We start from the raw sequence: 17,446 nt of genomic DNA, 5'->3' as shown, positions 1-17,446 counted from the left end.
ATTGTATCACTATGATAACATTCTTAGCACATCAATTAAGTATTATATGTATACTTTGTATAAATTTGCTAATGTTTAAATGATAATTATCATGTATTATCATGAAGTGTTGAAAGGTTCTATATGAGGACTTTGCAGAATTTTGTCAAAGATTCTACATGTTATAAACCCAAACAATAATCTATAAAAAAAAAAAGTGATAAAAAAACATTTTACATTGCACGGATTTAATCCTATGACATTAAATTAATTAACCTAAATCTCTATGTTTGACTACTCTCGCCACCCAAATAAAAAGAAAAACAAAAGGAATCAGCATATCCTTATCTATTTTGAATCGGCAAAATCCTCGATGTGATTTTAACATAACAAAAAAAAGATCTCAATGGACTACCCAATATTATTGGAAAGCAGGCTGTGTAGGTTTATACTAATTAATTTTCGACTATTATAAAAGTCAGAATGGATGTAGTCCATATTATAATTGGTATAAACTTACACCGTCCGCTTTCCAATAATTTTTAGGTAGTCGATAGATATGTTTTTTTATGTTAATTTGCGACTGATACATCACCTATTTTGAAAGCGGACGGTGTCGTCGATGTATGATCTATGAGGTGAACATGGGAGATTATGATTAGGTGATGTATCAAGAGTGCCCTTGGTAATAGGTAGGTGGCCGGATTGTAGTATGGTGCTCTTTGCTTGATGGTTTATCAAGCATCCTGTACGACATTAAAAGATTTTGTTGGGTCCTTCCTCCGTTCCACTATACTTCCTCCGTACAATAAATATTAGTCGTACTAGTGTAGTACTTCCTCCGTTCCACTATACTTGCTATATTTGACTTTTTACTATCCAATGCGTTATTTTGATTATTTATATATTAAACTATACACATTTAAAAATTATAAAAACTTAATATTCGATTAGACGTGTAACGGCCCGGTTAAAGTGACCCGGAAAAATCATGTGAAAACATGAATCCGGTTCACAAACGGACGCAAGAAAACTCATTCTTACTCGGATCGTCAACGTTCCAATGGTAAAGGAATATGGTCAACAAAGAAAAACAGCGCCAAACAAAACAAAACAAAACAAATCAGCGGAAGTCTTTACATACAACTCGAGAGCCCACCGGCCTCTAGACTAGCTAAAAGTTGTACGAGATAAAAAGAAGACATCATAAACTTTGGTTACATAAACTAAGTTATTTCGACTCATTACAAAGTATGTCTAGACTTGATAGTTACGGGTTCTAAGCTGAATCCTCACTCCAGCCCCCTCCTGCAGTCAACCTGCTGCACGTCGTATGATAACACGTAGCAGGTTCCAAAGAACAACCAATACACGTCAGAGACTTCATACATATATTAAACAGGTTGAATACAAGCATTGTGTTTACCCTAGCATGCAAAGGCTCTAATACATATTCTTTATTCAATATTTCTAATCTTGTAACGTTGCCTGTCCTGTTCGGGTCGCACAAGAATAATTTCAAATTTGTTTTGGTGGAATACACTTGGGAGAGCTAATCCCAAGGCAACCACCTACCTAAGACGTTGCCCGTCCTGTTCGAGTCGCCAAAGGCTAAAGTATGCATACCCCCATGGTGACCGTAATGATCCACAACTGCCATGAGAAAAATAATTGATAATATTCCAATTCATTTGTTAACCCTTTTGGGTAACATAACCATAAATTCTCAATTTCCACATAATTATTTCATATTATTTGAGGTGTCTAATCCTTATGTGATTACAATGCCTCGATTAGGAATAAAACAACATTACTTGCACAACCATATAAACAGTATGGTCTAAGCGTGTACCTTTGAACGCTGCAAACACACGTTGTTCAAGCACAATTAGAATTTCGCCCTCTTATGAAACGAGGTCCTAAATAACATACACACAAAACGATCATGTATTAGACCGTGTTTAAACATTTAATCCACTCAATACCATTAAGATATCACTAAGACTTGCTAATTTCAAATGATTTCATCCAACTCCCAATAGCTCCAAATTTTACATTATGACCAGAAACTTTTATGGCCATTTCGGACAGTTTAGAAAATTCAAATTAAAAATCCGACTTCACCGCTGCGTCCAGAACGCATCAATTACCTTGGGTACCAAATTTCATAGTTTCTAGCATCCGATTACTATTTTTAATTATTTTAAGCGTTTTAACGAGTTTTAAAACGCATCGGTTAAATAAAACAACAACGAAACACACCCAACACTCGGATCGGGACGCCACTACCGAGGCAGCAGCTGCTGTCCATAAATTCCTTCTACTTTAATTATTTTTATTTTATATATATTTTTTTTCCTATTTAAATTATTTAATCCTTTTTAAATCTCCATACCAAAATACACCTAACCAAAACCGAATTTACATTTTACTAAAATAAAATAAATAAAACCAAATCTCCTATCACACAACCACTTGATATTTCCACACATCTAACAATACATAAAATCCCATCAACAATCTAAACCATCATCAAAAACATAAAACTAGCAACTTAAGACATACTCATCCACAAGATCCTTCAAGAGCAATTAAAGTTTCATAAACCATGATAATTAAATTAAATACTTGATTGTCTTATCAAATTAAAATTTTGTAGAGAATCATATATCATCATTTTTGAATCAAAACATATATATAAGGACAATCCTTTAAACAAATCAAATTTTGTTAAAGGATTTATAAACTTATGGATACCTACATTACTTAATCCATACACTTAAAATTTCTTCTAACAAACTAAAATCTTGCTAGAGAAATATAAATCATAAAATAAATCCATTTTTAACCTTTGAATAGACTTTATTCTTATAACAAATTTAAACTTTGTTAAAGAATGCAAATCAAGGAAAATTTTATATAATAGAAATAGGATTAGTAGAGAAAATTATATATAAAAGAATGTGTATTCAATCCTCCTAAAAATCATAGGATATCATCATACATAAAATATATTTCACCTTAGAAATCTTATGAATAAGATTTATAATAACAATTTAAATAAACTTACCCCTTGAACAAAAGATTGAATTGAACAAACCAAAAGAATTTTTTTTTTTCTTTGAGGCAGCCGAAACCAAGAAGCAAGGAGGAGAAATTTTTCTGAATTTTTTTTTATGTTCAAGGGATGTTTAAAATGGTGATTAAAGATGCTTGAAATGCCTTGAGGATTAATGAAGAAATTAAGGACCCATCTTAAAAGCCTAATACATCATTATGAGAGGAGTTTAAAAAAACTCCTCCCATACTCCCCAAGACCGGCAGCCCCTTCCAACTCCCCACATATTTTTTTTTAATTAATTAATTATTTAATTAATTGAGTAATTATTGTGTTATTATCACAATCGAAACAAAACGTCATGCGATAAAACTCGTTACCGTTAAAATTAACCTACTTTGTTACTTATAATTAACAATATCACTTATTTATTTTATTTTGTTATATTTTATTTTATTATATTTTATTTATTTTTAAACCCGATAAATTACGGGGTGTTACAAGACGATTCAAGCAAGATCTCACTTACCTATATTTTTTCTAACACATTATCTGCAATATATAAAATAAGCTTTAACGATGAATAGTGTCAAAATTTATTGTGTAGCAAGTATTTCAAAATGGAGGAAGTATTAGTTTATCATTAGTCGTATTAGTTTATATTAGTCGTATTGGTGTAGTACTCCCTCTATTTTCATTATTTTCTCAAATAGAATTGAGTGTTAGAGTCAAATTAACTTTGACTATGATTTCTGTTTATTATACATGTATGAAAAAAAATATTCATATGTGATCTTGATAGATTCGTCTTTAGTAGATTTGAATAGAAAAATGGGATTTATGTTTAAAAAAAAATAGCAACTTGGGAACTGAAATATTAATGTTCTTTTGTTCCAATAGAATTGATATGCTTTTTCATTTTTTTAATGATTATTGTTGAATAATAACCACTATAAATCAGTTAATCATCTTTTACTATAGTTGTTGAAAGTGTATAGAAAAATGTAGTTATTATATTTATTTTTGTATAATTTTTAGTTATACATATTTGAAGATATTTAATGTTAAAGTAATGTATAAAATACAATAAAAATTCTAAGTGTAGCCATTAAAAAAAGGGAAGAATATTTCTACTAGTGTTTAAAGAAAAAGTAAAAGAAATTAATTGAGACAAAGGAAAAATAATTAAAGAAAATATTCCAAGTGTCAGTATAGTGTTGGTACCGACAAGCACATAACTTTGTCCTGGATTATGATTTCATAGCATTTTGTTGACGTAAAAAGGGTCCGGGTTCATATGGATTATGGAGTGTATCGTGTATGTGATGTGCCCTGACCCCTGATCACTCATCAGTGCTCACACACAAGTGAAGTAGAAGTATTTTTTTAAATATAAATGAGACTGCTAGAATTTTCTATGTATAAAAGGAGTAGTAGTAAATACTTTTTTATTGTCTTAACATTTATAATAAGACTAAAATATACACAAAAAAAATTAATAAAAAGAGATTATAACGTGTAATTTCAGAGAAAGTGGGTAAAAAAATAAGTTAAACATGATATGAGAATTTTAGAAAGAGTGTAGGACATAACAAAAAATATAAATAGAGCAAATTTTATATTCCCTCCAATTCAACACTAACGTTCTATTTGCTTTTTGGACACTATTTATCTCTTACTCTTAATTTGTATTTTATTATTAATTTATAAGTTAAAACATAGTTAAGTGGAATCTTGTTTGATTCGTCTCAATACAAGGATTATTCATATTAACTTTTTATAATTTTTAATCATGCACAATTAGAAATATTAATGTTTGAATGAGTGTATTTAATAGAATATATAAAGCAAATTAGACATTAATAGTGAATTAGAGAGAGTAAAATAAACAATAAAAAATATAGCAAAAGTTATTTGACGGAAAGATCGATTAGTTAGATGGTAGTGAGTATTTGTACTACTACGAGTCCTATCCATAAGTTTGGGTGGTACACAATGCGAGGCTTTAGTGAAGATGGGCCACGAGACATCTCCCTGAATTTTAGCGTCTCCATTCTGATTATGACTCATGATAAAGCTTGAATTCTTCTAACTTGAGCTACCTTCGTTCTCTGGATAAATGATGTCATTATCACTTCTGCATCGCCCAATAAGGGTAATTCAGTCATCCCATCATCACACTTCAACTTATTCACATACTTCACCGTTTAGCACAAAATTAAAAAAGTTATATTTTATGTTAAAAAGACAATTATAATCTTTAAAAAAAAAAATAGGTGTAAAAGTTTATAAAGTATGGATAAAAGAAAACGGAGGTAAAATTGTTATCCATTCACTCAAAAGAATCCAAATTATTGATTATTCTATAATATTCTCTAGTACAGGGTGTACTTTCTCAAAATAATCTTAACAATTACTTTTCGCTTGTAATGCACCCAATTGGGATTTTAAAAATAAAATGGAACTCTCGGATCCACGTATCCAAATATTTTTTCGAGTTCCAGATTCGAATCCGTCAAATTTATATGGATTTGGATCCGACCCAAAATTGATAAAAATAGGATGCAAGTCCGTCAAAATAGATTCGAGTCCAGGATCCGTTGACATCCCTAATCCAATGAATAGAATCTATGATTCATTTGAAACTTATAGAATTTTATTTTCATATTTAACTTATAAGGAAATTTAAATAATAAATAATATTATGGTAACTGTAGAATGACAAATGATAATTTTTTTTTAGTGTTTTGCCATATATTATGATTTTATTAGATTTAATTAGATTACATGTATAAAGTTATAAAGTTATCTAGTTGACAAACTCCATATTAAAAATAATAAAGAGTTATACATAAGATGTAATATTTCATGTACTGTAACTCCAAAAATTAATCTTTACTTGAAAATTTTAACTAGTTATTTAATTAATATTTACTTTAAAAATATATTAAAATTTTAGGTATTACTCCCATGTTCCTTAATGAAGTTCTATAAGGAATGTGAATTGTAGAGATATTATTGTACCAAACAATAAATTTGATGGAGGAAAAGTGGGGACCATAAATATTAAAAAATTATTATAAGAAAGTTAGTGGAAAAAAATGGAGACCACAACTAATAAAAAAATTATTTTTATAAAGTTAATGGAAAACATGTGGAGAACATAAAGAATATATAAATAATTAAAATAAAGTTAGTGTAGCATATATAATATATGTGGACCATAAACATTATTAAAATATTAAAATGAGGATAAGCAAGGTTATTTTTGTCCAAAATTTTTGATATAAATAGAAAGATTTTTTATGGGAATAACAAATAAAACACCTCAAAATAAAAAGTGAGAATTTTTTTAAGAAACGGAGAGAGTAATAGTTTGTTACCGTACAATTTATTTAATAATTTAATTTACTTCAAAATTGACTACACATATAAGTAAAATCAAATCACTCTCCTATATTCTCTAAAAAAACTAACCTTCATTTCTAATTTTGGGCTTCCCCAATCTCTTATTTTTTTTCTTTTTTTTATTTTTAGTTTCTTTCAACATATTTAGGTTTTCCTTATTATTATAATTGTATGTTTATTAGAATGATTAGTAAGTAGATTTTACATTTAGAATTGAGAGATTGATCTCAATTTAAGTATATTGCACTTGCCGTGAATTTGTTTATAATCTAGCTAGGAATCTATAATTAACGTTCGGCCTAATGAATAATAAATTAAATATTTTTATTAACTTATTCAATATAATTAATGCTGAAGTTTGAGAGTAATTTAGGTAAAATGTAGGTTAAATTTAAATTAATTTAGTCAATATAATTAAAGTTTGAAAAATGAATTAATAAGGCCCTACTATAACAAAAGTTTAAGATTAACAAAAATCATGTTTAATTTACTTTGATGATTGTAGTCTATAACCAATAAAACAGTCGGTATCCATATGCAAAGTCAATCCTAAGGCCATGAACTCTTTTTATTATTGTTACAACCAAAATTTCTGCTTTAATTTATTTTAATAGCAATTGTTAGTAGCTAAATTTTATAAGTACTATAAGTATTAGGCATCACTACTCTTCATATACTTGTGTTCTTTATAGTGTGATAATTAGAATAAGTAAATCAAATTAAACTAGCTTTTATGAGTTCGACTCGTTACTTACATATGAATTGTGCACTTGTGATTATAATTTTTTAAAAAATGAATTTCACATCACATATACTCCCTCTACACCAATATAATTGTCACATTTTCTTATTTGGCAAAACCATATCAATTGTCACATTTCTATTTTTGTCAATCTTTTTTTTACCTAAATATCCTTAGTTCACACAAGTAATTACGAATATACCCTATATACCTTACTTGCCCAACTACCCTTCACTAATTACCTTTCACTAATTACCCTTCACTATTTACCCAAGTACCACCTTTTTAATGGACTCCACACCACTCTTAATATCCGTGCCCAAGCAAATGAGACATTTATATTGGTGTGGAGGGAGTATTATTTATGAGGATAGAACTATTTCATAACCTATAAGGTCAATATATTGATATTTACTTTATATAATTAAAATTAAGATTATTTATAACTAACTAATTATCCGTCCTTATAATAGGAGTATTAATTTACTTTGTTTTTGCAATATTGGTGCGTGTTAAATTGATATCGGATTAAAGGGCACAAGAGGCGCCCAAACAGAAAAGACAGTGAATTTGGTGTGATATAAATAGTAGTCTAGTCGATTCTCATACAAATACTTCTAGTAGACTAGTACTGTTATATTGTAATACAGCTTGTCATTTCACATGATTGCACTGAAATGACTCAATTGCTTTGCGAGGAATGTCAAATGCAAAATTGGCCGGTCAACCATCGGACATACTCCTACATCTAATTATGACTCCCACTCCAAATTTGTTTTGTTTCGCCAAATAAATAAATTAATTAATTAATTGGAGTATTATCTTAACTGAAATGAGTTGTGGCCTTGTGGGTTTATCAACATATAGATGAGATCATCCATATGCTTGTTTTACTTTTAATTATATTTAGTCGCAAATTTTTTAAAATGTGTCTATTAAATATTTAGAATTCAAATCAATTCAAATTTAAAATCACTTTAAGTTTTTTGAAGTGTTATTTAAATTATGATATTTTTCACTTTAAGTTTTTTAAAGTGCTATTTAAATTATGATATTTTTAGGAGTCATATATGAAATGAAAGTCTATCTTAACTTTTTAATTATATTATATATTTTTTTCTCTATTCATATATTGATAAAGTATGTCCTTTATGCCTAGCTATAGATGCAGCTAATACATTGTACGTTAGTAAATCATACTCCCTTTTTTTTCAAATGTCTTATTTGTTTTTGGGTAACTATTCATTAATTACTTTTAATATGTATTTTATTCTAATCCATGCCTTAAAACATAATCAAATGAGATATTGTTTGATTTGTCTCATCATAAGATTTATTAATATCTAGTTTTATAATTTTTAATTATAAACAACTATCACTATTAAGTATTGAATTAGTATATTGACAAATCTCTGTGTGTTATTTATTGTAATTTATTTATCATTCTTACGTTTGTTATAATACATTGTAATATTTAGCTAATGTATCACCAGTTATTACTCCAAATATATTCTGATTGTTCATTTCTTTATATTCATTATCATCGTAGCTATGTATCCCATTTATAGAAAAAACTCATAGCTAATGTATCCCATTTATAGAAAAAACACACTTAAGTATAGTGTAGCATTAATACTAGCACAAATATATATAGGATTTATGAGAGAAATTTAATTAAAGTGGGAGAATTTTATAAAGAAAATGAAAAGGAAAAGTGCATGAACGTGTAAAATTTCAATACTTTAGTTTCCAAAACTAAAAAAGTACTCTTTTTTTTCTTCTTCTAATTTTTTCCCAAAAATAATTTTATTGAAAATTCATAAAAAATAAAATAAAATAATATAAATTAAATGAAAAGTACATTAAACATTTGATTAAAAAAAAAAAAGATAAGTCATAAGCAAAATTAATAAAAAATAATAAGACGAACAGGTAAAAGAGGGAATAGTATTAGTAATGATTAGAAAAAACTGTTCACATAAACAGGTGATGTCACTTGAAAAGGATGTTCATTGTGGAAAGAGACAGCTTCATCATTCATCATTCAGCATTCAGCATTCTGCATTCTGCATTCTGGCTCACCCTCTTTAGTCTTTACTTGTAATGTCTTACCCTTACCCATACCCATACCCTTATACCAGTCACCATTTACCCCATCCTAGCTTTTTTATTTAATAACTAATAAGTGTCTTATCCTCGGGCCGGGGCTCTTCCTCTTCCTCTACTTTGAAGTCATTGTTCACAGCAGGGACAGCTTGCTAGCTAAGTAGCTCCTTCCATGTGCTACCACCGACCACCCTAAATGAATAGAAAGCTACCTTTTCAGTTTGTGGTGTAGCATTATATTTAATTTAGTGTCTTTTTTTTAAGGAATCGGATTAAATTAAAGCGATCATATATCTATGTTTAAATTAAATATATACTATTACATAGTTCAATGGTTTGTTTTCCCAGTTATACCAATATCTCCAGAGAGTTTGTCAAAGCCTTCTTTCATTTGTTTCCCTTTAATTATATTTTCATTCAACTTTGTTAATTTTCTCTTATATTTTGTTGCTCTAAACTCATTCAACCGCTTGCTTTTGGTTACTACTGATTAATCTTATCATATATATATATATATATATATATATATATATATATATATATATATATATGTTACTAGAATTAAAGGGAAATAAATTACGTTTCTTTTCTCTCAATTTATCTCATTTATTTTTTACACTGTCTAATGTGATATTAGACTTTAAAATTCCATCCAAAACAATTGAAAGATGATATATTTATTTTCATCACAGAGACAATATATATTAAATTATTAATTATAGAGTTTCTTACTTTATAATTACAATATGGAGTATAATCCAAACCCAAATGGAGTGTATCCAACCTGAATCGAAAGAGAAACCCTTAGTTTAATGTGGCCCTCTCTCTTACTCAAATCCTGCACTTGAACGATCAAATTCAAGTTATTTTATTTTTAATAATGTAACTCGAATATAAATTTACCCGATATACATAGAAAATTAAATGACGTAAAATATTTCGTTTTAAAACTAAATTCAAACTAGAAATATAACAAATTGAGAAGAGAAGCACGCACGCTAGAACAGAACAAACACACGCTCAATAGTTGTTTCCGTCAAGCAGGTTAGCTGAAACCTGACAATATATTTTTGAACTTGCTATAGTTTTGCATCATAGTTTTCTAGAGCTGCTTAAGAAGTATTCTGGAACTATATCTTCCTCTTGCCAACATGCAACATCAATACTCCACATCATTAAGACCCCATACATAAGACACCTACATTAAGATATGAGTTACCACATCCATCACACACAATTTATTCTCTCTTTTCCTTTATTTTTAACTTTCATTTTACCTTAAAATTCACCCCATTTGCAAATGTGACCATATCAAGTGGATAAAGGAGTAGTTATTAGGTTATAAATCAAAATTCTCATTTAAAACTGCCTCATAATTAACCTAAATATTCCAACTAAATTAATTACTCCTAAAACATTTACTTTTATAAACTAAATACTAACTTTTTAAACTTTAAATTCCTTGTATAAACTTATCTCACCAACATACAATCTCATACAAAATTGCTCTTTGCACTTAGGCCGCTTAATTTATTCAACACCTTCCACATCAACGTTATGTCCAAGGCTTCTACCAGCCCACATTTCCAAACCCATTCACTTGAATGAGAAAAGAAATTGTCAAATGCCCATATCACGCGTTAAAGCCCATGGTCCTAGAGTTGCTCAAGCTATAGTTTTCTTAGAGAAATTGTCTCTCAATAAGCCCAACCTAAAAAGTTGATTAATTAAAAAATGTTAATTAACTATCTATTAAAACATCACTATGGTGGAATTTAAAGTATATTAAGTAGCAATTTAAGGTATACCAAGTAGGAATTTAATATACATGAATTAAGTTTTTGGTTTTTGGGTATATAAAGTATGAGTTTGAGGTATACGTATACCAGTAGATACCTGGGGTTGTCAACTAAGGGTTTGAAGTATATTAAGTAGGAATTTGACATATATAAAGCATGTATTTGGGGGTATACTAAGTAGGTATTTAGGGTTGTCATATAGGTGTTTGAGATATACTAAGTAGGTATTTTGAATATACTAATTAGGTATTCAGGGTATACCCACTTGGTGTTTGAGACATGTTAGGTAGGGATTTGAGATATACCAAATAGGTATTTGGGATATACCAAGTAGGTATTTGAGTTTGTCAAGTAGATGTTTAAGTGTATATTAAGTACGGGTTTGGGTATGTTAACGCTACAAAAAAAAGCATCAATTCCGACTGAAAAATTCCGACTAGCACAAATCAGTCGAAAATTTCCGACTGAATTTCAGATTGACATGTGTTAGTCAGAATTTTCGACTAAATTGCTAATCAATTTTTGGACGGAATTTTGAATTGGAAAAAGGGAAATTTCGCCACTCATTAATTTCCGACTGAATTTTAGTCGGAAAATTACTAACCATTGTCCGACTAACATTCAGTCAGAATTTTAGTTGGTAAAAAATTATTGTTTTCCTAGTAAAATAAAATACTGACCAATGGTATTCCAACTAACAAAATCTGTCGGAATTCAATCGATATAGAGTTGTATCGACTAATTTCCTACTGTTTTGGGTAGTCTATGTTCACGCATATTTTTATAGTGAAAGTAGGTATTTGAGGCATTTCAAGTAGTTGTTTGAAATATGTCAAATATGTATTTCGAGGTATACCAAATAGATGTTTAAGGTTTACAAGAATCAAACGATTAACAATACCTACTCGACAATTTTAGCATGCTAAAAACACTTATTTGACATACTGTTCTACTTGACGTATCCTAAATGTTTATTTGAGGCATTCTAAGTGTACAATTACTCTATATTTTTAGTTTCTTTTAAAATTCTTAATAGACCGACTCAATTAAAAAAACAATTTGTGAGTTTTAAAAATAAGTACTTTTTTGAGAGGAAGGGGGGAGGAAAGTTCTTTATTTAATACTGGTATAAAACTCACACAACGGACGAATTTGTTAGTAGTAAACTAGTAATATATTTTAAACGATAAAGAATTATACAACTATAATTTATTCTTATCAAAATTAAAATTTTCGCCACCTGCAAGGGAGACTACGACGATGGTGGCATGAGTAGTTCAAGGAGAAGACGACATCTCCGATGGTCGCGGGATCTGGCTGTGAATTGCGATGGAGGGGTAGCGCAACAGAGGTCAGAGGTGATGCGCAAAGAAAAGAGGTGTTGACTTGAAAAGCTATGAATTAGGGTGAAGAAAGCTTTAAATTACATGAGAGAGGAAAAACATCTTTTTTAAATTTATATTTTGTAAAAATGGGCTAGAAAGCCCTCACTATTGTGGTCGCACAAAAATGATTGTCGCATACAAGATTCATTATAGTGATTTGCACTCTTGCTATGTTTGAAGTGGTTTGAACTAAGGCTAATTGGTTGTATCAAATATGGTGAATAATCTAACGGCTCGTTTGGTTAGTGGTATTAAATAGCGGTAATAAAAATGATTTATAGTATAAAATTTCATCAAAAATTACATATTTTCCATGGTAATGAAATTTTGATCACAAAAAAGTTTTTTTATTTAGAAATTTCATTACCACCTAATACCACCTATCATAATGATAATGCATTGGAATGAATTTTGGGAAGAAAACAAGATGATTGAAGTTTTTCAACCAAAATTACACTAATTTTTCATTCTCATTACCATCATTTATTGTCACCTACCAAAGAGGACGTACGTATTATACAAGGTGAACTAAACCAAAATTGATTTGTTTGGTTTTCTATCATTAGTTATATAAAATATAATTTTTTTTGGCTTACTAATATCTGATTTGTTAATACAAATACCTATTTCAATTTTTTAATTTGGTTTGTAGTTTGAACTCTATTTGATTATTAAAATGTAACAATTTAATTGCTCTGTTAAACAAAGATTTAGAAAATGTACATTCTGATTTCTATTATAGGATAGCAACTTTAATCTTACCTAAAAGTCTCTCAAGTTCATAAGTCAAACACTTTTGAATAATAAAAAGATACAAACTATGTTTGAATACTGTTTTATAAAAAATGTTTGTTATAATCAGAAAATGGTTTCATTTACTATAAACATTAGTTTTAATTATATTTCATTTTGAAATAGTCAAGACACAAGAATTTTTAATATTATTCATTATTATATATTAATGGCTCATCGATAAGAAAAAATAAAGTGATTTTTTTATAATTTTTAATTATATGCAATAAAACATAAATAATCACAATTTCTTTGTGTAAAAAAAATGAAATGCAGCGAGCATGAGGCAACACCAAGTACTTAATACTTCTGCTGTTTTTTAACTTGTAATTAAGGATACTTTCATACACCCCAATGCACTAATTCAATCAATGTCTTTAATTATACACATCGAAAAATTATAAAAACTAAAAATCAATAAAATTCGCATTGAGACAATTCTAACAAAATTTCACGTGAATATTTTAACTTATAAATTAGTAAGAAAGTAGGAACAGTTTGGAAAAGTCAAGAAAGGGCCCAGGTAGAAGCACTGAAGCAGTAATGGAGCACATGGGTTTGTAAGTTGTAACATAGAGATTCGATTTAAAAAAAAAAAGAAAAAAAGGAGCAAGTCTAAAATAAAAGTGATAACGGTCGAAAAGCCGTTAGCAGTAAATGGGAGGCTTTGCAGTGGGAGATTAATTTTGGTATACACTATTTCGTTCTTTCTTTCTTTCTTTCTTCTTAACGTTACAACTATTAACAATTACTCTGTCTTCTTTGCTCTCATCGTCTTCTTACTCTTATTCTTTACTTTCTTCTTTATATTTGGCTGTTCTTACCTTCTTTATAATTCTATATTCTATCTCTTTCTCCCTTAAATCTTAATGGAAGCAGCTAAGATTGACTGGAAAAGCATTGAGTCAGTCTTCGTGTTGGATCAAGTTTACGAAAACATCAATGCTCCTCAATGGGTTGATTTTTTAGCTTCTTCTTCTCCTTCCCTTCTCCCTCGAGAAGATGACGTTGCTTGGTTTTGCCGTTCTGGTATTTTTCTTCTGTTTTTTTTTTTTTAAAAAATTCTATTTCTCACTGTCTACTATCTACTATCTGCTGTCTACTTTCTTTAATTCCTTTGCGTTTCTGTTCCAGATTGTAAGCATCCAAGGTGTGCTGAAGACTTCCTCAAATCCAGCCCAACATCCAAGGTTAATTACTCCCCTGCCTTTTCTTTCTTTTTTTCTAGGGTTTTACTTTCTTTTAATAATTCACTAATGGCTAATGGGCATGGCTAATGGATTGGATGGTTGCAGCTGTTGAGATCAGTCAGTGTTTCAAAGCTCATCGGCCTCACCGATTGGACTCGCAGGTCCTACTCTTTTCTCTCCTCTTTGTTTTTCTTTTTCTGTCTTTATTTCTGAAGATGTAAACAAACAGGGAGGCAACCAATTTGAAGAGGCGTGGAACAACCAATCCAAATGAATCGGAATCAGGGGATAGTGAGAATCAAAATCCAAACTTGTCAACTCCTAATCAAAATCAGATAAAGTACAATAAAAACAAGGCTGCAATCAAGTCGAGTGCCCAGAAAGAGGGTGTTGAGTATAGTGACATCATGTTAGAGAGTACTCTGAAGCCCACTCTTTCCGCCAAAGATTTGTTTGGTGGGACTGGTAAGGACCTTTTCGGTAAAATTACAGACTTGTGTCACGAGTTGAAGAAGATGGCTTCAACCAGCAATAGTAGTAGCACTAGCAGGGCTCCTACTCCAACTCCAACTAAGGATCCACATTTCAATAATTCATTTCAAGAGAAGATGACGGAGAAAGAGAAGGAAAGGAAACCTTTGCTTGAGGTTAAACCACCTGCATCTGCTGACAAAACCAATGTCAAATCAAAACAGCACAATAAATTGTAAGCCTCTGTTTTTATATTTCATCAACTATTCTTACTCATCTGCCAGCTTTACTTTGAATCCTTAAATGCTTACTCTCATCTCCGTTACATCTAAACTTTTCGTATGGACTTCTAACTCATTCAACTTGCAAGTTGCAATCAACATCAATTCTAATTCCTTTCTTTGTTGTCGCTCTTGTTTTGAAATTCTTTCTACCATTCCAGAATTCTTACCGTTCTCATGTAGATTATTACTCCTACTATGGGCTATTACAAGATAATCTCAAAGTTATATCCTGCAGCTGATAACACTAAATAGGAAATGGGACCTTCTCTTTTCTGTTGCCTAAAAGCTTTGCCTTTCAGGTCTTACCAATTAACGTGATATTTGTGCTCCTCTACCCACCCAGTACACTTCTAGTATTGTATAATGTATATTGGACATTTGTATTACTTCAAATGGGGTATAATTTGTGATTTTGTTTTCTTGAATATGTTTGATCAGGAGAGGTGAAGATGGAGAGAATATCCCAATTTCTCTGAATTTGAGCAATATAAAGCATAACGATAAGATGTCACCTATGGCTATACGGATGAATCCTCCAACACCCCAAGGTTTTTCCGCTACACGTGAACCTATCAAGGCCACCCCTTCAAAGGCTCAGGCTCAAAAGTCTAGACTCTTGGTATCAAATCAATCTTCTAACTTTAACTCTGCTTTTATCATGAGTTAGGCCATTGTGTTGGTATCAATATTGCTGTTCTTTTTTGTATATTCCTTGTCTATTTATCAATTATCATCATACTAAAAGAATAGAGTACATCAGTAATTATTATTTACTATGACAGTCAAAATGATTCAAGCCTAGCTCTCCTGTTCTAGTATCTTGTGTTTCCATTTGATGCCTATAATAATGTATTGTATTAATTTATAATTATGTATATGATAGGGGAGAGAAGTATTTCAAGAACTGGAGCAGAAGAACAAAACATTGAGGGAAGAGCTAGGCCTGGGAGAGAAGAATGAAAGTGGAAATGCATCAACTCTTGTTGCAGCAGCTAAAGAAGGAAGAGCGTTGGATGTCTTTTGGTTTTTGAAGCCTTGCACACTTTCCAACTAGTCATAAGGAATCCAATTGATTCATTCAATTTGTCATACAGTAGAAGTCATACATCTTTCTATAGGTTTTGTAGTCATTTCATTTATTCCATTCTTTCATTATTCAATTTGTCAATTATCACATCTAATAATAAGTTGTTATTTATCTGTTCTTCATCCTTCATCCTTCTTAGAGAGCTTAAACGAATTCTGTGACTGAGCATAAAAAGAATGCTTTTATAAACCAGACACTAGTTCATGTGAATTGTCAAGTTACTTTTCTGCAACTCATAGACTAACAACTGATTGAGATTTGAGATCTATCTACTTTATCATCCAGGCTCCAGCAGATAACGTGCCCAGAATTCTAGGAGTAGAATTACTTTACAATGCTACTCCTACTTACCGATTACTAAGTCCTTTATTGTAGCAACTCGCAGTAAGTACAAAGTTCTAGCCTCCTCTAAGGCTCTAACCTATCTTATCTAGTATCCATTCATGCCAAAATCAAGACTACAATGGAAATTTTCAAATAAATTAAATTATTTTTATTTTATTGTAAATACTACTACTAAAATTCAATGAGTTCATATTATTGGTAATCTTAACAAGTACATGTATATTCTGCAATCTTCAAAATAATTTGCTTGATCGATCAATCCATCATACAGAATAATCACAACAAGAGTATTCTGCAAATTAATCTTCCAAATATTTTGCTTGATCGATCAATCCATCATACACAAAAATCACAAAAAGTGGATTCTGCAAATTAATCTTCAAAATAATTTGCTTGATCAAATTGTCCATCACATAGAAGAATCATAAGCAAATGGATGCAGGGTTCGGGTTGAGTTTATGATTGCAAATTCATCAACGTGGCATTTGATTATTGATCAGTAAGCTTTTCAATCGGATACAATCAATTAAGATGTAAAAGTAGAAGAAAGCAAAAGAAAAAGTCAGCTTTTCACCCCAATTTTGTAATAATCTTAATTATATCAACATGAAACAAGCCAAGCCACTTAAGCTACAACAAATTACGAATGCTCTTGATATTCAAAGTCTTCAACAAACAGGATATATGTAATATGAACAAGATGCAATTCCAATTATATAAGAAAAAATTAACATAAAAGTAATACTATATGTTGTTATTAGAAATACTGACAAAAAATAAAGCGCAAATTACCCCTGAAA

At 30.0% G+C, this 17,446-nt stretch overlaps 1 protein-coding gene across 1 annotated transcript; it reads left to right on the top strand.

Moving 5' to 3' along the window:
* Nucleotides 1-13,623: 13,623 nt before the first annotated feature.
* Nucleotides 13,624-16,423, top strand: LOC130804372 (uncharacterized). Its single transcript, XM_057668783.1, has 6 exons — nt 13,624-14,298; nt 14,404-14,459; nt 14,565-14,620; nt 14,689-15,165; nt 15,653-15,833; nt 16,098-16,423. The coding sequence occupies exons 1-6, from the start codon at nt 14,139-14,141 to the stop codon at nt 16,266-16,268; spliced, it is 1,101 nt and encodes a 366-aa protein (XP_057524766.1). The 5' UTR covers nt 13,624-14,138; the 3' UTR covers nt 16,269-16,423.
* Nucleotides 16,424-17,446: the final 1,023 nt, after the last annotated feature.

Source organism: Amaranthus tricolor, chromosome 17 (genome assembly GCF_026212465.1).
Source record: "Amaranthus tricolor cultivar Red isolate AtriRed21 chromosome 17, ASM2621246v1, whole genome shotgun sequence".
Lineage (NCBI taxonomy): Eukaryota > Viridiplantae > Streptophyta > Magnoliopsida > Caryophyllales > Amaranthaceae > Amaranthus > Amaranthus tricolor.
The sequence above is the reverse complement of the archived record's forward strand: the minus strand, read 5'-3'. Positions and strand labels throughout refer to the sequence as shown.

Excerpts from the sequence above, each read along its gene's own strand:
- LOC130804372 (XM_057668783.1), top strand. The coding sequence starts at position 14,139 with ATGGAAGCAGCTAAGATTGACTGGAAAAGCATTGAGTCAGTCTTCGTG. Across the intron at positions 14,621-14,688 it reads CTCACCGATTGGACTCGCAG|GGAGGCAACCAATTTGAAGA; the intron begins GTCCTACTCTTT and ends GTAAACAAACAG. Across the intron at positions 15,834-16,097 it reads CTCAAAAGTCTAGACTCTTG|GGGAGAGAAGTATTTCAAGA; the intron begins GTATCAAATCAA and ends TGTATATGATAG.